Source organism: Pyrus communis, chromosome 16, assembly GCF_963583255.1.
Source record: "Pyrus communis chromosome 16, drPyrComm1.1, whole genome shotgun sequence".
Classification (NCBI taxonomy): domain Eukaryota; kingdom Viridiplantae; phylum Streptophyta; class Magnoliopsida; order Rosales; family Rosaceae; genus Pyrus; species Pyrus communis.
In genome coordinates this window covers 846372-872962 of record NC_084818.1, presented here as the reverse complement: position 1 = coordinate 872962, position 26591 = coordinate 846372, and the positions used below count along the sequence as shown (strand labels likewise).

The following is a 26591-nucleotide window of genomic DNA, read 5'->3' as shown; positions in this document are numbered from 1 at the left end:
GTTTTACGAATTTGCTTAAGAATTGAAAACAATCTGTACTTTCAATTCTCTCCTATTTCTCCTATGCTTTTTTTCATGTCCTCGATCGTAAGCGTAAATCCTTCAACTTTTGTGCGGCACCAAACATTTTTGGTCGAGTGAGAGATGGTCCTTCCAGTTGATTCACAAGCTTGGAGAAGTTCTTGTCCACAAAAATCACCTTTCTGAAAGTCATCACCAAGAGTATTGCCAGTGCTTGAAGAACCCCGTCCATCAGCAACTGGAGTTGTGTAGGTCCTCACTTCTCCTTGCGTGATGAATAACATCTTATCAAATTGTTCCCCCTCTCGAGTAATAAAGGTGTTCGCCTTATAAATCACCGGCTTAAGATACTCGCAGAATACTTCAAATTGTGCCTCACTCACATTTTGAAGCATCGGAACCTAGAGGAAGACGCATATATATGAGAAATATATAAAGAGCAAGACCATGAGTTAATTTTATTTTATTTTTTAATACGAAAGCTTACTTTGTTTAGTGTATTTAGGCAGAGATGGCGCTTGATATCCATTAAATCTTTCCGGGGAAGAATATTGTGGATATTTATGATATCGATAACTTCATCCGCTCTCAATTTGTTGCCTAATGCAGATGTCACGATCTTCTCTTTCAAATCCAAAGGGAGGTCGTTCTCCTTTAACCAATCTTCTATCAGTGGACTTATCTTCTTCTTCATTTCGGTCAACTTTCCATTCTTCCTTGATAATTCAATTATCCCCTGGATATACATCAGTTCCACAGCATGTAGGTTTTAGTATACTAAAATAATAAATTAGTTTTCTTTGCCAACTTGAAAGATTTTGTTTAGTTGGAATTTTTATTCGAAAACTTGGTAGTCAGTACCAACCTGCGCAACAGTAAAGATATATAGAGAAGCTAATACCCAGCCGAGAAGACAAACAGAAAGAGCAAAGAGGGTTTCCCATGCATTACTGCTAGTCTGGAGATTAGTCCCTTTAGAACTGCAAAAAAAGAAACAGAAAACCCTAAATTAAATGAGCTCAAGCAAATCTTATTTCTATTCAGATAATAACAATAGCAATAATGAAAAACGAACCTTAGATTTTGTAAGCCCCACAAAAAACAGTGCAAGAATTTCCGTGGAAAATCTGTTGAGCTCAAAATACCAGATTGAATGGCATCAAGAAATATACCGAAATTAAACGACGTTTCAGTTGGTGGATTTGCAGGGCGGCATATATTATTCAGAAGCGTGACATTTCCGAAAGTATCCTCGTCCTTACAATTAAAACCTCCAAGTTCACAACCATTTTCACTTCGACAAGCATATTGCCAGCAAACTGTTTCTAGTTGAATTGCAAAAAAGTACCAAAAAGCTCCGAATACCTAAAGGGATTTTGACGGTAGAAGTTACATGAAAAATTACAAACGTTCTACAATACTTTTGGCAAAAAATGACGTTAATAAACTTATGGAATGGGTAAAATAAACTAATTAAGGAATAAGGAATAAGACTTACCACACAAGCATGGAAGGACTTAAACAATATGAAAGCACTTCTAACCCCGAGTTTGAAAACAGCTTGAGTCCATATTTCAGGAGCGTCTTTCGTTATATCCTTCTCGAGTTTCTGACTAAACCAATTAAATTGTATAAACCGGACTATGTATTGCAGCACAACAAGAAAGTTCAGAAACATCTTTGAGTGCCTTAGCATTTTTGCGAAAAAGGGAATAACTACCTGCAAAAACCAACAATTAAATGACGATTTTGAATCAATTAGGAATATCTGTCCCAGTTTGTAGCAATTGATATAGTTCGGAAGGGGAAAGGTTGATCACTTACGTATGGAATAGGAGCAACGGCGAAAATAGTAACAATTAAATTGCATCGCCCCAGAGTTTCCTTAGCCGATCCCCTCCTCCCCACATTTGGACCGGCCTGAGGTGTCGCAACCTCACGTGTAGGTACCAGCTGAACGATAATGGCAGAAAGGAGATAGAAGTCTGTGAGGAATCGCAAACTAAGAGCCACTACCGCCAACTTGTCAATCTTGATACACTTCATGTCTTTGTCGACTGTAGGAGTGAATAAGAATAAGGGTTCCGCTGAGACAGCAAAACACAACAGTAGTACAAACACAGCATTCCTAACTCCATTCGGACCAAAGATTTCGCGATATGACAGTGGTCTATTTCTTCCATAATCGATATTGGCAGAACTCACCTGCAGACTACCGAACAGAACACAAGAAACATGAATTGTACCGATCATAAGAAACTTGAATTACGACACTTCGTTCACAATTGGCAGAACTATAGTAAGAACAAGAAATAACAAATAAATAAGGTTAAATTACATTTTTTCCGCCTAGGTTTGGGGTAATTACAATCTCATACAACATTTTTAAAACATTTTAATGTCATAATTCATATTTGACGACAATTTCATACATCTGTTAATCAAACTATTAATTTAACCGTTATGCGATGATGTGATAAAATTAAGACATTTATTTTATTGACATGACAGTCAAATTGCCCACATAAATTAAAAACAAATAAAAATTTTAATTAATAATTAAAAGTAATCTAAAACAAAATTCCAATACTCAGCTTCTTCTCCAGCTGCTTCTCACCGCCGATTGAGATTTCACCCGATTCTGCGAGCAGCAAGCTCGCGAGGCGGTGGAGAATTCGAAGTTGGATTGGCAGGTTCAGATTGGGAGGAAGCAGTGAAGGAGAGGGACGGTTTGGGCGCTGAGTTTGGGAATTCGTTCAACCCGATCTCTGATTTCAAACCAGTTGAAATCAAAAGACTTGGTGGCTGTTGGTGGTGGGTTGTTACCAAGCGAGTTAGGATTTCGCTGCGGATGGCGATGGCTGGGATCTGGAATGGGGATGATGGGGATTGGTGAAGGTGAAGAACGATGGAGCCCGCCTTTTTTTGGCTTTAAAAAAAAAAGGTGGGGCCCGCAATTGCAACGCCATAATTTGACAATTAGCTTAATAGAATTTCTAACAAATGTATGAAATTAAAAAAAAATGCAAATATTCGTATGAAATTGAAATGTTTTAAAGATATTGTAAGACATTGCAATATCCCTAAACCGGAGAGTGCAAAATGTAATTTATCAAATAAAAAAATAAAAAGATTAATTAAAAAGATAATTAAGAAGAAATTTGATTTTTATAATAAATTTTCCTATTAAAGAGATAGTTGTTGATAATAACTAATAAGATAAGAATGATGATATACCTACTTCTCAATCCTATTTTTTCGCCTGCAATCATGTATAAGTGACTAGATTTACGAAACAAACCTCGAATTTCCAACTCTCTCTACCTCAGGGCGATTCATGTGTAACCCGAAAGAGATTTCCCGAAGTATTTCATGAACAATTACCAACTACTGCGTTCGGGTCCATTAATAGAGAAAAGAGGCGGTTCGTAAAATCTCCCACGGGCCAGGAAGGTTCGTAGAAATACCAGAAAAATGGTTTGAAAGGTCCACGGATATTTGTTGAGACATTTCAAGTTTTCAATTAATATTCTTATTTACTTCTGCAATTAAATGGGTTTAAAAAATGTCAAGAATTCATCCTAAAACATACATAATTTTACGGAAATAGTATTACGTGACAATATTTTCTCTGTTAAGTTTTCATGCATGAAGAAGTGGCTTGTGATTTTGGGGAATAAGAAGTAACGACTTAATTCCTTAATTTTTTACTATTAAATGTTTTTCTTTCTCCTGATTAATTGATAAGTAATTATTAATTGTTAATCGTTAACCGTGATTCTCTTATGTAACACGTGTCAATCTTTAGAAAGGGTGGTAAGCATATCTTAGAGTTTACCGTGGTGAGCATACCTTAGAGTGTAGGATGGTGAGTAAAAATGTTCATGAATTATTTATGGATTAACTTCAAAGACTAAACTAAATTAGCTTGACATGAACTAAATAGTATAAGAATAATACAATATTTAATGCAGTGTTGAACTAATTCCACACGTCCCTTTCTTCTTCTCTCTACCAATCCCGTCTACCTGACCTTTTTCTTTCTTTTTAATAATAGATTCTTTTTTCTGTTTACCGTAAGGTTTAGTAGTCGATACTAAGACTTAAACGACCCCTTACCTTCCATTTTGCTTCCTTTCATTTTCTTTTCACTTTCTCCTCTCTAAAAAACAGTGTTTTTGATGATCTAATAGGAGTTCTTAAGACTCGAATTATCTGTAATAAATCTTTGAGCTAATTTTTTAGGTGATCCCACCCCTTATTTTGCCAAGAAAAAACTTTCATCACCCTTTTTATCCCTTTTTTTTCCTTTTTACTTTTCTTTGCTGCTGCAACTCCCCTAAATTATAAAAAAATTGACAAAAATGGTCCATTTTTGTCTTAATTGTACCAATATATGCCATTTTAAAATAGGAAAGTTTATGAAAAGTTTTAAAAAAAAATTATTTTAATGAAAAATGACAAATACAAGTGTAGTAATTAGTATTAGAAAAATATAAAAAATGATTTTTTGTTAAAAGTAAACAGTACATTCTTTTAAAATAGCATATATTTGATGTAAAGGTTGTTTTAAGAATTGGGAGTGTTGACGATCTTTGCATATGACTAGCGTCACTTTGACCATATTTCTGATGCAGGTTCTCAGCTAGACCTGTATCTTGAAGTAAATTTCTGCTGATAGAGTTGGTATCTGCAAGGATGGAACCAAATATTTCATGAAAAATTACCGACTCCATTCCTGAAGCCCGGCACCGAAGCGTTCAACAACAGTAATACCTCAAATCTGCAGCGTGGAAATTTACAAAGGAAGACCCTTTTTAGAGAACGCAAAGTAAGAGAAGCTTCGCCGAAATTTCCTCCGCCGAAAGTAAGCCTTGGCGAAATTATTTTAATCATATTTTTTTTCTTTTCCCGTTTTCATTTTTCTTTCTTTTTCTTTTTCTTTCCACACGTCATCCTCTCCTTTCCCCTACCCCCTTTTTTCTTTTTCTTTTCTTTTTTTGAGTAATGGATAGCCACACCCTCAACTACGAGAGATTTTTCGGTTGACGGAAACACGAAACGGTACATCACGTGTTATTATACAAATTGTGAGATATATATGTTAAAAATTTAATAACTTCAAAAAATACAATTTTTCACCATTTGTATAAAAACACATGATGCAACTTTCGTGTTCCGATTACAAGGAAAGAAATTTCCTCAACTACCGTACGCCTTACCCACACAGCGGCCACTTGGCTAGCCCTCGTGGCTTATCTCTCCACCTTACCTTCCATTTTCTTGTGTCTTTAGTTTCCTTTCCACACTCTCCTCCCTCAAAACCGCGTCTTTCATAACCTTTCTTTTCTCTTTCTCTCTTTTTTTTTTTTTTTTTTTTTTTTTTTTTTTTTCATTTATTTTGCTGTTGTGACTCCAAATTATTTCTATCGTTGAATCAGATGAATTGAAGAAGATCAACGGACAGAAATTAACAAAAAAGTTTGAGAAGGATAACCACCGTGTAGCGCCTAGGTGCCACATAAGTGGCTGCCTAGGCCGATTTTTAAAACACTGTTTATAGTCCATATCACTGTTGCTTGCAAGATGAACATCTTTCTAGTAGATTTATCGTACATGAGAACACCATTTTTCCTTAATTCTTTCAGCTCATCGACCAACGGCTGCAAATAAACATCAATAAACGTGTCCGGATCTTCGGTTATTAACATAATCATCATCATATATTTTTTTCTAAGTGAATTTAAGGCAGCAAATTATATGGAATTGTGAAGATTGGGCAAGTGCTGTGATTTTAGTTTAGAACCTCGAACAGATTAAACCCATCTGACACAACTACCAATCTAATGTTCCGCGGCTCTTGCGCAAAATCAGGGTACATTTGATCAGACTCTTTCCATGCCTTTACATCACATATACGTGTGGCAATAGGCTAGTATATATAAATTGAGAGCAAAAAAATGGTGGAACATTTGAAAATCCCTAAAATACCCTCACTTCATACGCAAAAGCAATGAATAAATGTTTAAAAAAACAAGGTTAAAACGTAATAATGTGAACAACTGCTGTATCACATTCACTCCATCTATCGAACGTTCAGATGAATTAAAAAATAGTTATTTTGCCTCGTGCAATTGAACTTGAAGCGAGTGAATTTTCTCCTCTTTTATATCAAGTGTTAGGTGTCATTTAGTATTACAGTCTAGTAGTATTCCTCTTCACTTGTAAGTGAGAGGTTATAGAATCACATTATTGCTAGCTCATTGTGAGAGGTTAGCCCACTTCCATAACCCTTAGTGTAGATAATATCATTCGTTCAAAAAAAAAATCAAGTATTAAGCTTAGTTATGTCGAATAAATTCACAATTAGTATCGTGGAACAAGCTCTTTTGCCCTTGATTTGAGAGATTCCCAAGTATCAATCTCCCGTTCTTCCCAACAAAAATGTATTGCCTAGATACAAATGCTTACTTTTTTTAATGCAAAAGCTTACTTTGTTTAGTGTATTTAGGCAGAGATGGCGCTTGACATCAATTAAATCTTTCCAGGGAAGAATATAGTGGATATTTATTATATCGATATCTTCATCCGCGTTCAATTTGTGTAATGCCCATGTCATGATCTTCTCTTTCCAATCCAAAGGGAGGTCATTCTCATCGAACCACGATGCTATCTGTGGACTTCTCTTCTTCATTTCCCTCAACTTTCTGTTCTCCTTTGGTAAAGCAGCTGTCAACTGGATATACATCTGTTCCAGAGCATGTAGGCTTTAGTACACTAAAATTAATAAATTAACTATCTTTGCCAACTTCAAAGATTCTGTTCAATTTGAATGTTTATACAAAGCACACGACAAACGGATCGGGTTTATTGGATTTAAATCGGATTTGACCTGACCCATTAGACTAACACATTTAAAAGTACCCAAATGCAAAGTTTATAAGTCTTGCAATTGGCCGTATAAATATAATAAACCTTACCAGAGAGTGATCAATAGAAATTATCATTTCATGTGCATTGCATCTGATTCACCTGTATAACGCTTTCTACATACTACTACGGTTAAGCCTAATCTTTCTAAACCTGTTTAAAACCTGTTATGGTTTCTCTTAATAAAAACATTAATAATTTTGCATACGGAAAAAAAATATAGGGAGTCGCTAATGGGAACAAATATTCAAGGGGGACTGGCATAATATAGGCTCAATTGTCGACCCAAATGATCCGTTAATTAACGAGTGATTAACGGGTTCACCAATTACCACCCAAACCGTTAAACATTCATCCAAATACTAATTTTAACGGGTGGGTCGGGTCAGGCTTAAAATGCCAGGTTTAATATTACAAAGACCCGGTAGTCACTACCAACAACTGCAAATAAACATCAATAAACGTATCCGGATCTTCGGTTATCAACATAGTCATCATGATATATTTTTTTCTAAGTGAATTTAAGGCAACAATTTATACGGAATTGTGAAGATTGGCCAAGTGCTGTGATTTTAGTTTAGAACCCTGAACAGATTAAACCTGTCTGACACAACTCCCAATCTGATGTTCAGCGGCTCTCGTGCAAAATCAGAGTACATCCAATTAGACTATTTCCATGCATTTACATCACATATCCGTGTGGCAATAAGCTAGTATATATAAACTAAGAGCAAAAAAAAAATGGTGGAACATTTGAAAATCCCTAAAATACCCTCACTTCATACACAAAAGCAATGAATAACTGTCTAAGAAAACAGGGTTAAAACGTAATAATGTGAACAACTGCTGTATCACATTCACTCCATCTATCGAACGTTTAGATGAATTAAAAAATAGATATTTTGCCTCGTGCAATTGAACTTGAAGCGAGTGAATTTTCTCCTCTTTATATCAAGTGTTAGGCGTCATTTAATATTACAGTCTAATAGTATTCCTCTTTACTTGTAAGTGAGTGGTTATAGAATCATATTATTGCTAGCCCATTGTGAGGGGTTAGCCCACTTTCATAACCCTTAATGTAAATAATATCATTTGTTCAAAAAAAAAAAAAATCAAGTATTAAGCTCAGTCGTGTCAAGTAAATCCACAATTAGTAACGTCAAACAAGCTCTTTTGCCCTTGATTTGAGTGATTCCCAAGTATCCATCTCCCGTTCTTCCCGTTTACCCTCGGTTCTTTACTCCTTTATCATTCATCCTCCCTCTTTCGTTTTCCACAGCCCAATGGCCTGTTTGCCCCTTTCCTCCTAACCCCTTTGCATATGCTTTCTTTGACGGAGGCAGATTGTCTGCCCTCCTATTATGTGCCCTCCCCATCCTCTCATATTTGTGCAGTTATGGTTAAACAACGTCAATATTTTATATTCTTATTACTTTTTGTCTTATTATCTCTATAAAAAAATTAATATAAAATGTTGACGTGGCTTAACCGTGATCGCACAAAATAGAAGCGCATAGGAAGGGCATAATTTTAGGAAGGCAGACAATCTGCCTCCTTTGACTGCAACCCCTTTTTCCTTTTTATCCATTTCCCCCTTCTTCCACTTCTACCCCCTCTTTCCTTCCTTTCACCTTTCCCCCTGTTTCCACTTTTACCCCCTCTTTCCTTCCTTTCACCTTTCCCCCTGTTTCCATCCTCCTCTTCCCCTTTTTCCGCTTTCCCCTTCCTTAGACCATCTTCAATGGTTGGGCCAAAAATCAAATTTTTTAACCCAGAAAATTTAACTTTTAGCCTAGAAACAGTTTTTCTGCTCCAACCGTTATAGTCTAAAATTTTAGCCGAGATTATTAAAGAATGAACTTAGGCTTTTTTTTTTGTTAAATTAATTTTTTTTAAATAAATACGTAAACTATCGTAAATTAATTTTATGAACATTTTAATCTAAAAAAATTTAAATTCCAATAAATATTGGGTGAAATCCACTTCGATTTATGGGCTAAATTTTGGACCGAATTTGGCATTAATTTAACATTTAACCCAAAATTTCCTCTTGGGTTGGAGTGGGTTTGGAGGGAAATTTTGAAGAGTAATTTGGTTTTTAGCCTACCATTGAAGTTGGTCTTACACCTTCACGTTCCTCAATCCGGACTGGCTTCATCCTTCATTGACTTTGCAATCAGCTCCCACTTATCTTCGCCTCGATTTATGTAATTATGTTGTGTTAGTAATTAATAAAGTAACCTTTGTCAAAAAAAAAAAAAAAAATCAAACCATTTTGTTTCTGGTTTTCACATTGTTTGGTTGTGTTTATTTTGATTCCCTGGGGCAAGAGCCAATAACTTGAACGATTTTACCAACTTCAACAAAAACATAATCTTTATACAAAAAAAGGACGCCTTGCGTGAAAGATGAGACGCAGTACTTTCGTGTTACAACATCCAGCACAAAGAGCAAACTATGTGTCCTATTCGTGTAAAAAATGGAAAGTTATCTTCGTATGTTCATTGGTCCATTCGGTTCATATATTGATCACAGGCTTCACAGCCAAGAACCCTCATGATTAGTGACAAAGAAAAACGACGAATAAAAAGCAGATAACCTACAAAGACAAAGTCGACACCCCAATTTCAATTCTTCTGTGAAATTTACCCTCTTTGTGTAAAGGACAGCGATTTTCAGACTCTCGTTTTCTCCTCCTGCATTCTTGTTTCTATGCATTGGTTCTCCTTTACTCATTCAATCCAACGGCTTGAGTAAAAAAAAAAGGAAGGTGTGCAGGCCGAGAAAGAGGAGTGCGGAAATCACATGAAACCCTATGCAAAACAGTTTAAAGTTCTACAAAACTCAATGATCATTTGGGAAGAACTAGTAAAGCTCCAGAAAAACAAAAATTCAAATCTTATTTTCTCAACATATAAAAATCAAAGAAGAATGAGTGAACAATAAATATTGTGAAAACCTCACCTGAAAAGCCTTGGAAATTATATCATCGTGAAGGGAAAAATGGTTTCTGCAATTACAACAGCTGTACAATCTAGGCCCTACCAAATCCGCCATTAACAAATAAATCCACAGTTCTAACCTCTAAACACCTCCCACTGCTCGGCAACCAGAGAAATGCAAAAGAAACAGAGAAAACTTTCACACAGGAGAGTAAAAATCTGTTAAAATTAAAACAGGAAAATATGGATTAAGAGAAAGATTATGAATTTAATTACCTACAACAACATCTACAGTGACCCAGAAGCCTGCAAGCAAAGATATATTACCAACCGAATTAGCGTGCAAGATCCAAAAGTAAAATATTAAATTTTCAAAATTGAATAATTGGGTTTTGAAAGAGACAGGATTTGCAATTAAGGGTAAGCAAAAAGAACATTTCGAAGATTAAGATTAACAAACCCAGATAAAAAAATGATTAAACAAGTGATTAGGAAAGGGAAAGTTGGAGTTTTCGAAGTGAAATTCATGGGGTACGACAAAATTTAAAAAACATTGACCCATTAATTAATTGGGAATTAAAATCGGAAGGGATGAGGGTCTGACCTGTTTTGCCAGTCACTAATTGTGATTAAAAAATGATTAAAATTTTTTATGAGAGCAGAGAGAGTTGGGAAATTGCTTTGTTCTTTGCCTTTAGAATTGAATCAATTGATTGCTAGCAGTTAGCAGTACAATCAAAGTCGGGAAATTGATCGAGAAATTGCATTAAATTAAAAGAAAAAGAAAAGCACTAACCTTTTAACAGAGGAGTGAGACATGAGGGTTGAGGCTCATGGTTGCGTACAAACTCTATGAGAGAGAGAGAGAGAGAGAGAGAGAGAGTTTTCTGCAATATTTTGAGTAGGATGGACTTGGTTGAGTCACAAAGAGCAGAGTTACGCGCGCTCCGACAGAGAGGCTACACGCGCAAGCTTAGCGGTGCTGTGCTACTGTTAACATAGTAGGACAAGGACGTCACAAGGTAGCCCCTAGTTGGATTTGGATTCTCGCTGTATTCGTGAGGATATTAAAGATCAATGAATACGGATTGTTCATAAAAAAATCGTACGGTCATAATTTTTTTCTTTTTTATATTTTTCGTGCAAAACGATAATATTTTATTTTTGAAAATATAAAAACATTTAATTGAGACCGTACAATTTTTGATCAATGGTCCATATTCGTTGATCTCTAAGATCCCCAGGAAGGGGATCCAGTGAGGATCCAAATCTTCCCTAGTTTATCCCAAGTGTGTCAACGGCTATTCCAAGGGGGGAGGGGAGAATTATATAAAATGAGTGGTGCTATTTACACATCTTTTTTTATCTTTTACATATTCTATTAACTTTTTTATTATCTTTAATTTATTTAATTAGACGACCGATAATTAAAATCAATATAGAAAAAATAAAATATGATATGTGAATAGTATCACGCTGTGAAAGATGAACATTAAGACCACAATGTCTCAAATTACAAAAATTCTATTGTGTCTGGGAATTTATGTTTGATCGAGAACTTAAAGGAACAAAAAATAAAGGAGTTTTTTTTTATGTTTGGTGCATTACTATCCTGACATTTCCGTCTATATAATTCTTTTTGTGTGTCAATAATTTAACCAGTGTTTTAACTAGTCAACAATATTAACACAGTACATTTTGCAGGAAAAGTCGAAAATACATTTTGATGGTAACAAGACAAATTGATATAAAAAACTACCGTTTGTTACATAGTTGGACTACTTCAAAGATGTTTATTTTTTATTTTTAGAGAGGTTTGCGAGGATTCCGAAAATCTTTTAATCATATTCGTTCATCGTATATTGTACAATTAATTTTTATCAGGTACTGTTTATATTTAATTTTAAATAAAAAAATTTATAAGAATTCATAACTGCATGATGTACTATAAAAATTTGTGATTAGAGGATTCCCGATATTCTCACAAAAAAAAAAATCCAGCAATAATGCTCCTGGGTTTTTTTTAGCCTTGTATCTAGAGACGTTCGCTGAAAGCAAAGCATAAAAATAAATTATTATCATCGAATGGAGTTTTGAATTCGGTATGCACTGGTCAAAACTCAATTACCCACATGCGGGGAGCAAATAAGAAAAGTTGGAAAGCAAGGAACTCTAATAACGAATGGGGGATTTCATTAAAAAAAAATTAATAGAAAAATGCTTGAAAATTTTGATTTTTAATTAAAATGACAAAAAAGTATTGTAAGTAAATAATAGCATGAGTAACTTTTTCGAGTATTAAAAATGTCATTTTTGTTAAATGTGAAGAGTACCGTTTCGTTAAAACTCTCTTTCATTAACCGAAGCCCATACATTACCAGAAAATCTCCACTTTCCAACTTTAAGATTTTCCTTTTCCTTTTGATGCAATCTTTATCATTGCTCTTATTTTACAGATATAAAGCATCACCTTATTCTTATTGATAAATCATCCACTGTATAAAGCATATGAAATATAACACACATTAGTTTCTGCGCAACATCTGCAGAGAACCAACAAGAAGAAGCACATATTATCCGCAAATGATCGTAGACCTTCGGAAAATCGAATTATTGTCGGTAGTAGGTAATGCGCTGTGATGGGGGTGACACAGCGGAAGTTATAGAGCAAAGGGATCACGACCCCGATCTTGTCATGCATCGTGGGGGATTATTAGTACTGCTTAGAAATCTTTGCTCTCTCGATTATGAACATCCCTTGCTTGTACATCTGTGTCGGCTCATAAGCTCGAAGGTACTTCCAACCTAAGACCTCGCCGCAGTTGCTGCAATAGATGTCAGCAACTGAGAAAACACCAGATATGAGCTTCCTGTCCTCCTTTTGTCCCACAATGATGTTCATTGCATGAGAGAACAAATATGCCGGCCCAGTTTTCCCCTAAACAACGAAATCCGAAAATCGAATTGTAAGTTCTTCTAGGTCATAAAAGTGCTTCATGGAGAAGCACCATCACGAAGCACTCCCAACCGCTTATTTCAAGAAGCACCGGAATTATAGATAAATTAAGCAAAATCCTAATAGGCCCGGAGAGAAAACAACATAGATCAAGCACCATTTCATAACATTGCTGATTTTAGTACTCAAACCTAAATATTAATGAAAATAAGAGAATATAATATATTTTTCGTGTTTCAGTTTTCACCACAAATTTCTTGGAGATAAGGTCGTCACGAAGAGCAAGAGGATTACGGCAACTTCTGCAGCTGAAGAAGGGGTTGCCGCCCGATTCCGCCATTAAACTGAAAGATTTCAACACCAAGTAAATAACAATCAGATCCTGTTGAAGTGTATAGATATATACATATACAGATGGAGGATAAAAATGGAAAAAAGAAGAATTGAAATCTTCATACATGGAGGAGAGTCAAGAAACTATGCTCCCAAGATTGAAGAATCACAAGGAGAGAGGGAGGCATTTTTGTAGAGTTTGGAGAGTTGAGTGGGAATAGTATTGGAGACTTGGAGTTGGAAAATGCGGATGAGGTTGATGAAAAGTCAAAGGCTAGTAAGGATGAAAAGTACTATAAATAATATGATTCGGTGGAATAATGGAAATCATATCATCTACGTCGAGACGGAAAGTACTTGACAAGTTGGTAACAAAGAATTGTCAGACAAGTAGGTAAGAAATAATTGTTAGACAAGTGGTTAACCTAGTCAATAATATCAATATTATGCTGAAAATGTATAGATAACACGTTAAAACTTTTTGAGTATGATGGCAACAATAATACTAGTGAGAGACGTAATGACACGTCATTATACATTACAAGCAATTACTTTGATGCATAACAAATGTTCTTCCAACCACCGATTGTTTTCATCACCATAAGAGTTCGTTTGATGGTCTGAACGAGAATGAGCTTAAAGAATAAGATTTGATTGTCAAAAACATGTAAGACATAACTTGTAACCCATGTATAATGATAGATTAGATAATCCACTATATTAGAGATTCATAATCTATCATGTTCAGTCTTCTCTATCTCATATTTTAACACAACAACGAAGAAATAAGCTCAAACTCATTTTAATTTGTCACAACCTATTCCAACTAGTCTACCACACAGCCGTAAAAGACACAACCAATTAATAACTTAGCAGGCACTACATGGACTCCTCTACTTTCCTTCATATAGTTAATAGCAACAATACTTACCTCTACCTTACTTCATGGCTAATAGCAACAATACTTGTGTTGGTATTAAGTCCTAATAATTGAGACAAAAGCAACACCAAAATATACAAGCAACTAGCATACAATAAGCAATGATAATTAGACAGAATTGTACTATATAGACTTATGTGATATGTTGCCTACTATTATTGAAGTAGACAATACCACCTACTTTGACAGAATATCACTTGCGTAAATCATTAGTGAATATTTCACTTACGCGACTGATCAAATAAGATTTGTCTAGTCATTTATTGTACCATTGGTTTTAACATTTTTAAGAATATATAAAATAAAATAAAAGGAACCAGACAAGGGGGAATCGAGGAGTAGAGGGGTTCGAAGATCCCCAATTAACTAAGAGTTCGTTTAGATGTAATTTTAAAATGATCGAAAATGTTTTTATCAAAAATATTTTTAGAACTAATTATGAGTAGATTATGGAAATGCACTTAAAGTTGTTCGTGAAAGAAATATAAACTGGTACTTCTTGTATAAAATACTTCAAATACTTTTAGAACTCAAAAACATTTTCATCTAGAAACGTTTTCATTTATTTTAATAAGACGTTTAAACAAGCTATAATTTATTATCTAATCTAACAAATCAATAATTTGAGGAAAAAATAAAAAAAACATTGCCCGCACTCCGGTCTCCTATCATCTCACCCTTGCTCTCATTCTCTACTGAGAAAAACCAGAAGCGTTCATCTTCCTCTGCTCTTCCTTTCTCTCCACTCTTCATATCTCTCGTCGTGGAGCCCACAAACCAAGCAGCTAGTGACGGTCGACAAGCCTCAAACATGGCGGACGCGTATTGGAGGTACAGCGATGGTCGACAACCACCGGCCTCGGCGATGAATTCAGTCGTCGGAAAGCGTCCTCGCTCCGAATACGGTATGTTAAATTCCTCCAATTTCCGTTCTTTTTTGGGTTTCCTCTCTCCTTTTTGCGTTTGTTTTGGGCTTGATGAAATTAGGGTTCTTGGGATTTTAGTTTGACTACACCCCACCTCAGTCTCTTACTGGCTGCTCTGAAAGCAGAATTGTTCAAGTACAAATACAAAATGCAAAATCTACGATAAGAAATGTGAATAAAAAATGGGAATTTCAATTTTCAGCTGACTTCCAAGTAGTCGAACTAGGTTTTCACTGGGCCGAGGGATTGAAATTTGGAATCTTTTGCTCTATGATGTATGTGGTTTAATCATTATTTGATGTGTACGTGGTTAAGTTATTAAGGCATTTTTATGATTTTCGGATATGTATAATTGTTGCTTCTATGGTTATTTCTGAGATATAATTGCCTAGATTATATGATAAATTTGCATTCTTGTTAGATTTCTGAGCTTTATTTGGTGTTATTTACGCGATTTTTAGTGTAAACCTTGTCCAAAGCATTCATATGAGAGTTAAAATGAGTATTACTAATCTCGTTATGCACATTTTTTTGAAGATTTTTTGATCTGTTTTACTGCATTTATGAGGAGTGGTAGTCTATATATTTTGGACACCCGCTTGTTGGTAATATCAGCAAGCTACGTGCTGGCTGGTCCCGGCTCCTAGATCATATTCGTTAGCAGTTTATGTTAAAGTGTCAACATCCCTGGAGGCTGTTAATAATTATTTCATCTCTAATAAATGCCCAGTTTGATTCAAGGATCAGCCTTTTATGCCGAGTTCTGTAAGCCTTGATAGGTTTACAGATTGTATTATACATGAGTTTTTTAATTGAAATTATTTGAAGATATGCTACTATGTAGGATCACTACAGTTACTATATAAACTACTAAGTTGCTAGGATTAAATGCGAAAGGAAAATTCAAGTGGTCATGTTAGCATATGCAATATATTGAGATGTCGTTTGGTTGTCAGCAGTTTAACTTATTATTCTCTTGTTTATAGCTTTATGCCACCGTCTGCGTTTATAATCATATGCCTTCAAATATTGTTTCTTTATTTTCTCTTTTGGTATCCTTAAGTACATCCTTAATCTTTTAGATGCCCAGGGTGGTCACGACCTCCCTAACTATTATCCCCAAGAAGATGATAGAGGTTCTATCCGAGGAATTAGAGATACCGACTCCATAAATGCATCGTATGATCGTTACCTGCGCAGTGCGGTACCTACTTTTCTCTTTCCGGAACTCTCACAATTTTTTACCATATGTTTTAAGTTTTGTGGGCTAATGTTACAAGTAATGTTTCAGCAAATTTCATCATATAGCGGAGGCCAGTCTGCTAGAAACATGAGTGGGGGACCACCTGGTCGTGCTGTTGATGATCCACGCATGATGGGAATTGGGGGTGTTGACCCAGGGGAACCTGTTAAAGATAGGGTCTTAGGAATGGGAAGTGGACGGCCTGACGCTCCCCTTCCTCCTGGTGCTACCAGTACGCTATTTGTGGAGGGATTGCCTCCCAACTGTACTAGACGTGAAGTAGCTCGTATCCTTTAATTTTTTTAGGGGTTGCAGTTGTATTTCCCTTTTTATCATTATTTGCACTTTACCTTTTTAGAATTTTTCCTTCACTTGGTTTCATAGATATCTTTCGCCCTTTCGTTGGCTACAAGGAAGTGAGACTCGTGAGCAAGGAATCGAGACATGTAAGTTTATCTTTCGCAAGGGATAGATTTAATTGTTAGTGATTGATGGATTCACAAATAATTAACCTGTGCAGCCTGGAGGAGATCCGCTGATACTTTGTTTTGTTGATTTTTTGAGTCCGGCCCATGCAGCGACTGCTATGGATGCATTGCAAGGTAAGCTTAATTTTTTATTTAATTTGTTGAAACTATAGCACCATAGTTTTGTTGCTTGTTCTTATGCCATTGTTGGAGGAGATGCATTTCCTAAAAAAAAATTCTCCACTTCACAAGAAGATGGATTGGCAAATGATAAAAAGGATTTGCATCAATAGTTTGGATTGTTGTTTGGCAGTTCTATGTAATTAACCAAAAGAAATAAAGGAAAGGCCAATACGTTACCAAATTTTACAAATGTACAGTAGAATGGGCAGACATGATTGCTTTGCTTCAATTCATATGGAAACTTTGTACACAGGATTTGTGACTTTAAACCCCTTTTAACTTCCAAGGCTACTTTCAACCACTTCAAAGATTCCCAAACCCTTAGTTTTGTGGCATTTATTTCTGTTTAAAGTGAGATAATTCACTATTCAAGGTGTGGGACTTCGTTTTTTAAAGATGACGTGATTTTTGGGCCACTTCTATTGGATTTACGAGGTGAGCACAGATTACCGCTGCCCATAGGTCTTGGTTTCACCCGTGACTTTAAGTTAGAAGTTGCATGGTCAGCAAAGTCATCCAGTACCAGTATACCACAAACCAAACTTGTTAAATTGTTCCAAACACTGGACGGGATTACCTTCATGGTTCATTTCTTTTCTTCCAAGATTCTATGAATGCCTTGAATCTGGTTGGTTTCTCGGGACGTGATTTTTCCCTCAATTAGTCAAGTAGGACAGTGAGACTGGTGAGAATTTTTGTTTGGCCACACTTGTAATTCCAGTCTTTGAGTAGTGCTGGGGACAATGGTGCTCTCAGTATAGCTATCTCATGTTTTAGCCTACACTTTCGTCTTTTGTTCCTGTTAGATGAAATCTCATTATGAGGTTTCCCTAGCGGTATTGTATACTTTATGTCAAGAGAGGAAGCGCATGACCTTCATTTTTTATCATTCTGTCAATTTAGGGCGTGTGGCGAACCCAGGTTTGCAACTTAGGTGTGTTGAAAAGTGATGGGTGTTCAATATTTAAGATAACGGTTTAACGTCTTTATATCATCTATCTGCTGATGCCCTCAATCGGCGTTGAGAACGTACCCAGTTGTTACAGCGTAAATGGTCAAGCTCGATTTTGCAGGTTATAAATTCGATGAGCATGACCGTGACTCAGTCAACTTAAGGTTGCAATTCGCTCGCTATCCTGGTGCGAGGTCAGGTGGTGGGCACCGAGGGAAGCGTTGAATTATGCGGTTTTTCAGGTGATTAACCCAATTTTCGATCGGTACAACCGTTTATTGTTCATGACCGTTAGGTGCTGAGTTAAAACTAAAAAAATCACGCTAAACCGTCGAACGACTCTTCTCTGTAGGACTTGCTTGATTTGGGAGGTTGTGATAATGAGGGGCGATACAACAAACTTGCAGTTTCGAGAATTAAAGGCGCATAGTTAGGACCAACTCGCTTGGGTGGTTCCCGCTAATTCTAGAGTGCTTTTCTGTTTAGACAACTGCAGACTTTATTTCTTTTATTTTGATTTGAACTGTTCCGTTCGGTTACCAGTATGATTACTTACGGATATTTTGCCATATGTGTTTGCTAGAAAATGTAAACTTAAATAAGTTAAACATGTTGAAGTCTCTTTGCGTTTGCATATGCTCTGGGATTAGGGTCTAGATTTGATATTTATTCGGCGACGAAGTGTGTTATCTGTTGTAGGTTTCGTTTTATATTGAAACTAACTGGCTTTCGTGGTAACTGTTGCAGGTCTCATTTTATATTGAAAATAACTGGCTTTTTCTGTGTTGTTGCTCATTTTTTCTCAAAGATGTCATGAATTTTGTTCGTCAGAGTAGTCGGTGAACACTATGTACCAAATTATTACCGTGTGGAAGCATTCTTGCTTTTGATCTTCGAGTCTTTTGACTGGGTTTGGGTTGAATTGTAGATGGATCTAATCGTAGCATGATTTGATTGTGATCTGCTAGAGTCTACCCTAGAATCGATGAATTAACATGATATCGGAAGATTTGGCGTGAGGGATGTCTTTGGATTTCACTTTCCTAGACTGTTGGGGAAATCTGGCAGCTACTGTTAAGGGGCTGGCTAAGGTTCTGCACTTATGCTGAATTAGGAGCATATTAGGGCTTGATTCTTTTACTAACTTCATACTCTCCTCTCATTTTTTCTTCCCCTTTTTCGCGGGGCGATATTCTAGTAATCTAAGGGGAAGGGGTGTCGAAGTTTGGTGCAAGTTGGGCACACTGCCCTGGGTTTCATACTCTTTAACTCTGTAGGGTGAGAGTCAATGACTCAATGGCATGGTAGAACGCTTCCATTTCAGACTAGACACTCACCAGTTGGAAATTCATGGTTTCATATTTGATGAGAGGTTGTATCATGTATGTTCTTGCTTCTGCTCATTCACGTAAACCATACATGTGTCGTTGCCCTGCCCCCGCAAGGTCCTATCTTGTCGTCGGCTATAAACGTCGAAGACAAAGAAAAGCACGACAATCGTGATCTCTTTCCACGGATTCATTCAGCTTTTGCTTTTGCTTCACCGCTGCGGGAAGTGGACTGCGGTGACTGTTCAAAAGGGACGGTTGTGGTAGTGGTGTCTTCATCAAGCTTATCAGGCGTGGATATTTTGATTTGCCCCCACCCAAATGTTACAAGTGAAGGATTTTGTCCCAAAATCTGTATAGACACATATACAATACATGCAATTTTTGTTGAGTACGCTGACAAATTCATTAGTCCTCGGTCACTTAGTTTAAGTTGTTCGATCAGATCTAACGGTTAAATGTGTTAAAACACTGAATGTCTGTGGATCCTCGAGAGAAATTGCAATACATGGGTGGGTCTCTATCATGGTAGGGTTTAGTCTCATTGCCGCACTCAAAACTTTTTGTTTCCAACTTTTGTTTCAATAAACCAACATTTATCAATTGAATTGGAAGCAAGATACAAACAAACATGGCGTAGCTCAATTGTTGGGAACAAATTCTAAATTTGTAAACGGTACATTTAGGGTTTAATTTCAGGAGCTGATCAATGACATTATATGGCTAGAATGATGTTGAAATGCTATGGTGGCCTGAAGAATATTGAAATGCTTTTATGAATCTTCCTGACTCCTGAAAAGGTGAATTGGTCGTGGTAAAATCACCGACTGGTCTTTTTTTTAAGAAAAAAAAATGGAAGCAAGATATGGTGACTTTTGGAAGCCACGTAAAAGGAATTTGTAAAATCAAATTTACAAAATTTTAAATGATTAATTAAAAGGGTGAATTAAAAAAAATTATCTTCCGAAGGCATATCTTCAAATATTGATCGATTGATGTTAAAAATAAAAAATACTGATCGAAAAGATTAGTGGACGTATGATATTTTGATGATTTCCAACTTCCTCCGAAAATGTGTGGGGTTGATTGGCTCATAAGTTGACCTGTCTTCCACAGCAAGGGTGTGCTGTTTTATGGAGAGATTCACACCGGATGTTTGTGTTCGAAGCTTGTAGATCAAAAGATTTGAACAACTCAATTTAATTTTACGGATCTCTTTAGTCAATCCTACTGATTCTCCTCATAAAAATTCAAAAACTTAAACCAATCCGATTCTCTCTCTTTGTGTTGATCGACCCAGATCTCTTTGTCCACAAGCTCTAAACAAAGAAATCCAGAATGGATCTCGTTCCCTGATTTATGGACCACGCCACTTTTACATAATCCGAGAAAGAACAAAAAATGACAACTCGACAAATATAAATAATAACAATAAATTAATTTTATTTTGTGAGATCGAATGTAACTTCATCAAATCGCAAGGTATTTTTGTGTCTTCAGTTGGTTAAGGATATTTTTCCTGTCATTCGACACTGGTATCCGAGGTTTTTTAATATTTGCTTGTATAGATACACGGAATGCTAGAAGATCCCTAGTCTTTGAAGCATTCACATTCAATTACTACAGCGTATCTACCCTTTATGGTATAATATACACATACACTTCTCCGTTAGGATTCTAAGTAGGGTAGTGTTATTCACATACCCCTTTTTACCTCTCAAATACTATTGTTAATTTTTATCTATTGATCTTCTTTAATTTATTTGATCCGATGGGCGGAATTGAGAGGGGTGTTTGAGTAGTAAAATGGGTGTGTGGATATATCCAAACAAACCCTAGCTACTCTACTAGTCCTACTCCTCACTCTCACTCTCACTCTTCCTTTTTAGTTTTTTCGTTTTATTTCGATATGATATCCATGTTGAAGAACATTTAGATAAATATTCCTCTAGCGTTTGCAGAGGATCTTTATTTTAGTTGCCCTTTATTTCTAACACAAGAATTGAAAACCGAAAACCGAAATGGTTATCAAACAAGCAAACAGGTCACGGATTATGGAAAAACATGAACGGACTTCTATATCTGATCTCAATCATCAGAATCCGACTTTTCGCAGGTATTCATAAACGAAAAATGAGTACTCAGTAATTTTATAATCGGAGCGATGGCCTTCACTTCATCGAGCACTTTGCCGCCATGCTGTATTCCTTGGTCATCAAGCAATGTCAAAAGCGCATCGAGAGAAGCTTCACAAGCTCCGAAATCTTCCTACCCAAGCAATCTCACAAGGGGTTCCACAGCATTGGCCTTTACTATGCAGAATGAAGATTCTACTGTACAGATGCCTTGGTGTGCAGGGCAGCCAAGTTCCAGTGCAGAGAAGCAGCCCTGGACAACCGCGCGCTTCTTGATCGGCTTGCTCAAGCTTTTGGAGCTTTCTGATAGCTGTTTAAGCGAAATGGCAGTGTACTGTTTTGTCAAAGAAGTTTCAGAAGTTAGTAGCTCCACCAGCACTGGTATAATACCGGCTTCAGCTACTTTTCTCTGCCATACCTGATTTGTCGGAACTGTGAAATTAATGGCGAAAAGCTCCAACAGCATTCTTGGTTACCAGCCTTCTGCACGAGGAATCTCTGTTCCCCATCAGTTAGACAATTGCACATGATTTCAACTGCCTCAGCATCTAGAAGCCACCGCCCCATCTGCTCGTCCTTTGGAAGATTAGCAATGATCCCCATTGCAGCAGCTATCTCCTCCACATCATTAGAACTTTTTACAATCCTTAGCAAGGTCTCGACGCACCTTTGACTCATGTGCTCCAAGAATGTGCTGTCTTGCCGCCTTCTGTCAAGGAAAAGTACAGATTCATGGCATTTGCCCTCACAGTAGGGTTATCAGTTTCGCATAATTGAAAATATTAGTGGGACAGTAGAGAGCTTTGAATCACATGAAACATCATAGTGGCTGTTAGTATGTTTAGAACCACATGCCGAAAGAACAACAACCTTGCGCGAGAAATAATTGTGTTAACTGTCTCAACTTTAATCTGATGTCGAACCCAGAAGAAGATTGGCACATTGCATGGAAGGTTTTGAGAATGCTTGTTTGTGTGTCATTTCCGGTTAAAGATAGAGACTTTTAGATTCTAGGGTTTCAATAAGATTGTTTTTAGATTTTAACTTGAATGGTTTTCAAAATCTAATACAAGTCCTTATTTTGAAAACTTATCATATTTAAGTGGGTAATGCTAGGGAGATTAAATTTGGAGACAAAATTTTGAAAACTAAAGGACATGTAAGTTGATGATTGATTTTATTACTTAAGTGTTGATAAATGTGCTTACTCTTATTTGTAACACATCATTTATATTTCAAATTTAGTTTTTAAGTAATTATAGCACATTTATTATTTATAAACTTATCATTCGAAATTCTTTACCCATCCACAATTATTATTATTATTATTATTATTATTTTGTGCTCCAATCATAATAATTAATAGATAAAAATTTATTCAAAATTCAAATTCTTATTATTAAAAAAATTCAACAACAAAACAAAAACAATTTATACATAACTTTCGGCATCATATTTTATTCATAAGTACGGAAATATCAGTACATAAGTTTCAGTACATAACTTTAGGTACCTTATTTTACTCAGGTACAGAAGTATCAATATGTAAATTTCGGTATGAATGTATCAGTACATAACTTTCAATACGAATGTATCAATACGTAACTATGCAGCTTCTGGAGTGGCGTTCGATGTGGCAAGGTGCATAATAGTCTCAGCTACCTGCTCGCGCAAGGTTGGCGATAATGAGCTGTGACAATACAAAAGTTCAAACAGCGGTCCAGCTGCACCTTCTCTAATCATCTGCAGGCCATTTTGTGGTAAGTTGGAGAGGTGAAGAAGAGCTTTGACTCCAACTTTCCTCTTTTCAATATCACCTTCTGAAAGGAGTTCAAGAAGCTGTCCTAGTGCCCCGTCTTTTACAATGGACAGTTCGTCGTGGTCTGTCAATTCAATTTCCGACAAAGTTCTAGCCATAAGAATTTTGACTCTTCCAGTCCTGCATCAAATTTGGTCTCGTCCTTGGTTTCGTTGGATTAAGCTTACCACACGATGGTATGGTTAAAAAAAAATCTTGGTCCTACTACTTGTGGAGGAGTTTCAGTAATTGTCATGGTCGACTTCTTGGTGATTTATGTCAAGGTATTGATTATCACATTTCTATTTTCTGGAGTTATTTGTTGTTATTATTCGTAAATTATTTGCACATATATTTATAACAAAATGTGTTCAATATATGTAATCATCATGCATAATAATAGATCACTTATTTGTCTAGAAATAAAAGCGGCAAGAGCCCGTCTCTAAAGATCTCAAAATGTTTTATTTGGATGTAAAATATATATGTATCCCCCTTGAGGTTTGGCTTTCCCTGGATTCTTGTGCTCTACATAGTACGTATAAGAATAATATTTGTATCTGAAAATGCTCCATAAACTTATACATTTTTTGGGTCAAATTGTAGAGATCGTTCATAAAACAAAGTCTAAAGTGGACAAATTACAAACTATGAAGCCCTAGAAAGGACCATTATACAAAAAGAAGACGCCACTTATATAAATAAAGCATGTATTATTAGGTCCTAGAATGGCCAAGATTATAATTTTAATTGGATGCATATATATTAATTATATATCAAAAAATCACCCAGTTTCATACACTTATATAATTTCTTGGTCTCATAAAAGCTTAACTATATTCTAAACAAGTTATTTAATCGAAGAAAATGATCGTTTGATAATCATTTCATTTCTAATTTTTTTTTCAAAACTTATTTAGAAACTGTTTTTGGTTTTTCAAAATTGAAAGCTATTTTGATGAATTTTCAAAATATGGCTTGATACTGCTGGTAATTAAATATCATACATATACATTTACCTAATTCTGCAAAATATTGCTGGTAATTAATTAAGATTGATCAGTATTAGCACCTCTGTGTGTTTACTGCAAATTGAGTTAGAAAGAAACTACTATAATGCATATCCAAAAACTCTTTACAATATGGTGAAATTAAACTGAGATAATCAGGAAAATTAAGCAGAGGTGTGTGTTTTTTGAAACCAATTAATGTAAAATTAAATGTGGTTATATTTAAAATAAAAACAATTATCATTAAGTAAAGCCAGTACTTTTGAAACCAATGGTATATGGAGCCAAACTCATTACCGTATGCCATACGCTGATATGCAGAACCTATTTGAAATTAATGAAGGTAGAAGGTTGGCCGTACTGGAGTAGCTACTTGAAGTTGATGAAGATCTGTAACTTATGGATGAAGGCTGTCGTATTTACACCACGAAGTGCTTTATGGAAGCCATTTTCTCTCATTTGAGAGATCTGCTCAATATCCACATTTCCAGAAAACCGGACGTGTAAGTACGTAGATAAAAGCATAATTAGAGAAAAAAAAACTGAAACGAAAAGAAATATTGCTAAAGTACTGGAAAATTAGATAGATAGAGATATATATATATATATATATAGAGAGAGAGAGAGAGAGAGAGAGAGAGTATGAAGCCCTAGTCATCGAACCTCAGTGATGGTGCGGCCTTTGCTTAATAAACTCAAACGACCACGCTAGGTATATGCAAAGAAGCATACAAGAGTGATATTGGTTCGGCTCGTCTCAAAGAGTGCGTAGTACTAGTCTTTGTTGTGAATCGTGACGATTTATGATCGAAGATAAGCTAGTTATCAGAGATATGAGCCAGAACCAATATCACACCATGTCTACTTTTGCAGAAACAAGTATTAAGGCTCGTACCAGTACACGCTTAAGCGCTTTTGATATACTGAATTGGAGCTTCCACCTCTATATATAAGAGGAAGTAGGAGCTTAGCTTGCTGGTCGTCTTGATTAGTTAGGTAAGCTACAGATGGTTCCTGTAAGGGAGGACAAGATAGGATAAGGAAGGAACATTTTTAATAAACCTATCTTTAGGAATCCCACTAACACTATAATCCCTTTCATCCCCTCTCTCATCAGCTTTTTTATTTAATAAAACCCCATCAGCAGTAGCATAACATAATGGAGGCACGTGATTAATCAAGATCACCAATATTACATGCCAGGGCATCAATGTCGTTCGACTTGGACGTCATTGTGGTGGAGTAAGTATACGAAACACAGACACGTAACATTAATTATAAATTATAATATTTCACTCAAATTAATGTTGGTATATATGCCATGGGTCCAGCCCCTACTAAAGATGGTTTGAAATCTCTAGAAGTCTATAGAGAGCTAATGATGCATTGGAGAATACTACATTCAAATGAATGTAATGGTTGGTTCATATAATCAAACATGGGAACTCTATGTGGTGCATGAATTACGTATGGAGTTCCAAGACTACTGCATTGGATGGTGCATGAATGTTGATAATGGTGGAATTAATTCTTGGACTCACTAGGATGTTCCATCCATGCATGTAAAAGAGATGACATTCACCGTTGTGGATCATCCAAAAGCAAGCATACCACCCCAAGAGAGAGAGTGAGAGTTCCAAGAGTTGTTCCACTCCAAGGTTGAGAATGAGTGTTTCACCACAAATTGTGTGAGTAAGATTTAGATTATTACACTTTCTTGTATTCATCAAGCCTTGTCTTGGGCTTGGTAATATTGTTCTTATTGTACCCATTGTTTTGATATGGTGGAAGATTGATCGTTGCCTTGTGGACATAAGTAGAAAATGTTGCACCATATAAATCCTAGGGGTCTATCTTTTTACCTTACTTTGTGTTTTTCTATCCTATGGTACCGTGGATGCTAACAATTATAACACATAAATTTATTTATTTGTTGATATATACTTTAAAAATACAACATATTAATTATTTCCATCTACCTTTATTATGACAACTAAAATTATACATTGCCTGACTTGTATTTTCCTTATCCATAAAAATTCCTCAGTGCACACCCCACTCTTTCTTAATTCTATACGGGAATTACAAATCTAAGCCACGAAATCTAAAAGCTAAAAGAAGAGAGAAAATATATAGTTTTACTTCTTCAAGAAAGGGAACAACTTTGGAAATCTCTTGCCACTCTTTTTCTTTCGCTACTTTTGAATTCAAATCCCTTCATTTGGGGTCAAAAAGAGGACTTACTAGTTAATTAAACATGCATGATAGTCCTTGAAACACACAAGGAAAGTCTTCCAACAGAATAAAGCTGAGAGATAGTGAGCACTTATACTTTTGCCCTAACTAGCTAATTTAATAGGGTTTGTTTTTCTTACAAAATTAAGATGGAACCGGATCCTATCTGGATCCAAAGGAACTAAGTCATCA

At 35.9% G+C, this 26591-nt stretch overlaps 3 protein-coding genes across 3 annotated transcripts; 1 reads left to right on the top strand and 2 right to left on the bottom strand.

The window, feature by feature from the left end:
* Nucleotides 1–8: 8 nt before the first annotated feature.
* Nucleotides 9–2888, bottom strand: LOC137719448 (cyclic nucleotide-gated ion channel 1-like). Its single transcript, XM_068458484.1, has 6 exons — nt 1846–2888; nt 1520–1741; nt 1097–1386; nt 887–1001; nt 509–757; nt 9–422 (listed from the first exon to the last, which is right to left on the bottom strand). Exons 1-6 carry the CDS (start codon nt 2272–2274, stop codon nt 42–44), a joined length of 1686 nt encoding a protein of 561 aa, XP_068314585.1. The 5' UTR covers nt 2275–2888; the 3' UTR covers nt 9–41.
* A 9356-nt stretch (nt 2889–12244) lies between these two features.
* On the bottom strand, nt 12245–13365 carry LOC137720964 (protein yippee-like At4g27740). The gene is made up of 3 exons (XM_068460090.1): nt 13308–13365; nt 13097–13193; nt 12245–12831 (listed from the first exon to the last, which is right to left on the bottom strand). Exons 2-3 carry the CDS (start codon nt 13187–13189, stop codon nt 12607–12609), a joined length of 318 nt encoding a protein of 105 aa, XP_068316191.1. The 5' UTR covers nt 13190–13193; nt 13308–13365; the 3' UTR covers nt 12245–12606.
* A 1384-nt stretch (nt 13366–14749) lies between these two features.
* On the top strand, nt 14750–18529 carry LOC137720222 (RNA-binding protein 2-like). The gene is made up of 7 exons (XM_068459264.1): nt 14750–15027; nt 16131–16252; nt 16340–16577; nt 16676–16737; nt 16812–16893; nt 18015–18135; nt 18246–18529. The coding sequence occupies exons 1-6, from the start codon at nt 14934–14936 to the stop codon at nt 18116–18118; spliced, it is 702 nt and encodes a 233-aa protein (XP_068315365.1). The 5' UTR covers nt 14750–14933; the 3' UTR covers nt 18119–18135; nt 18246–18529.
* Nucleotides 18530–26591: the final 8062 nt, after the last annotated feature.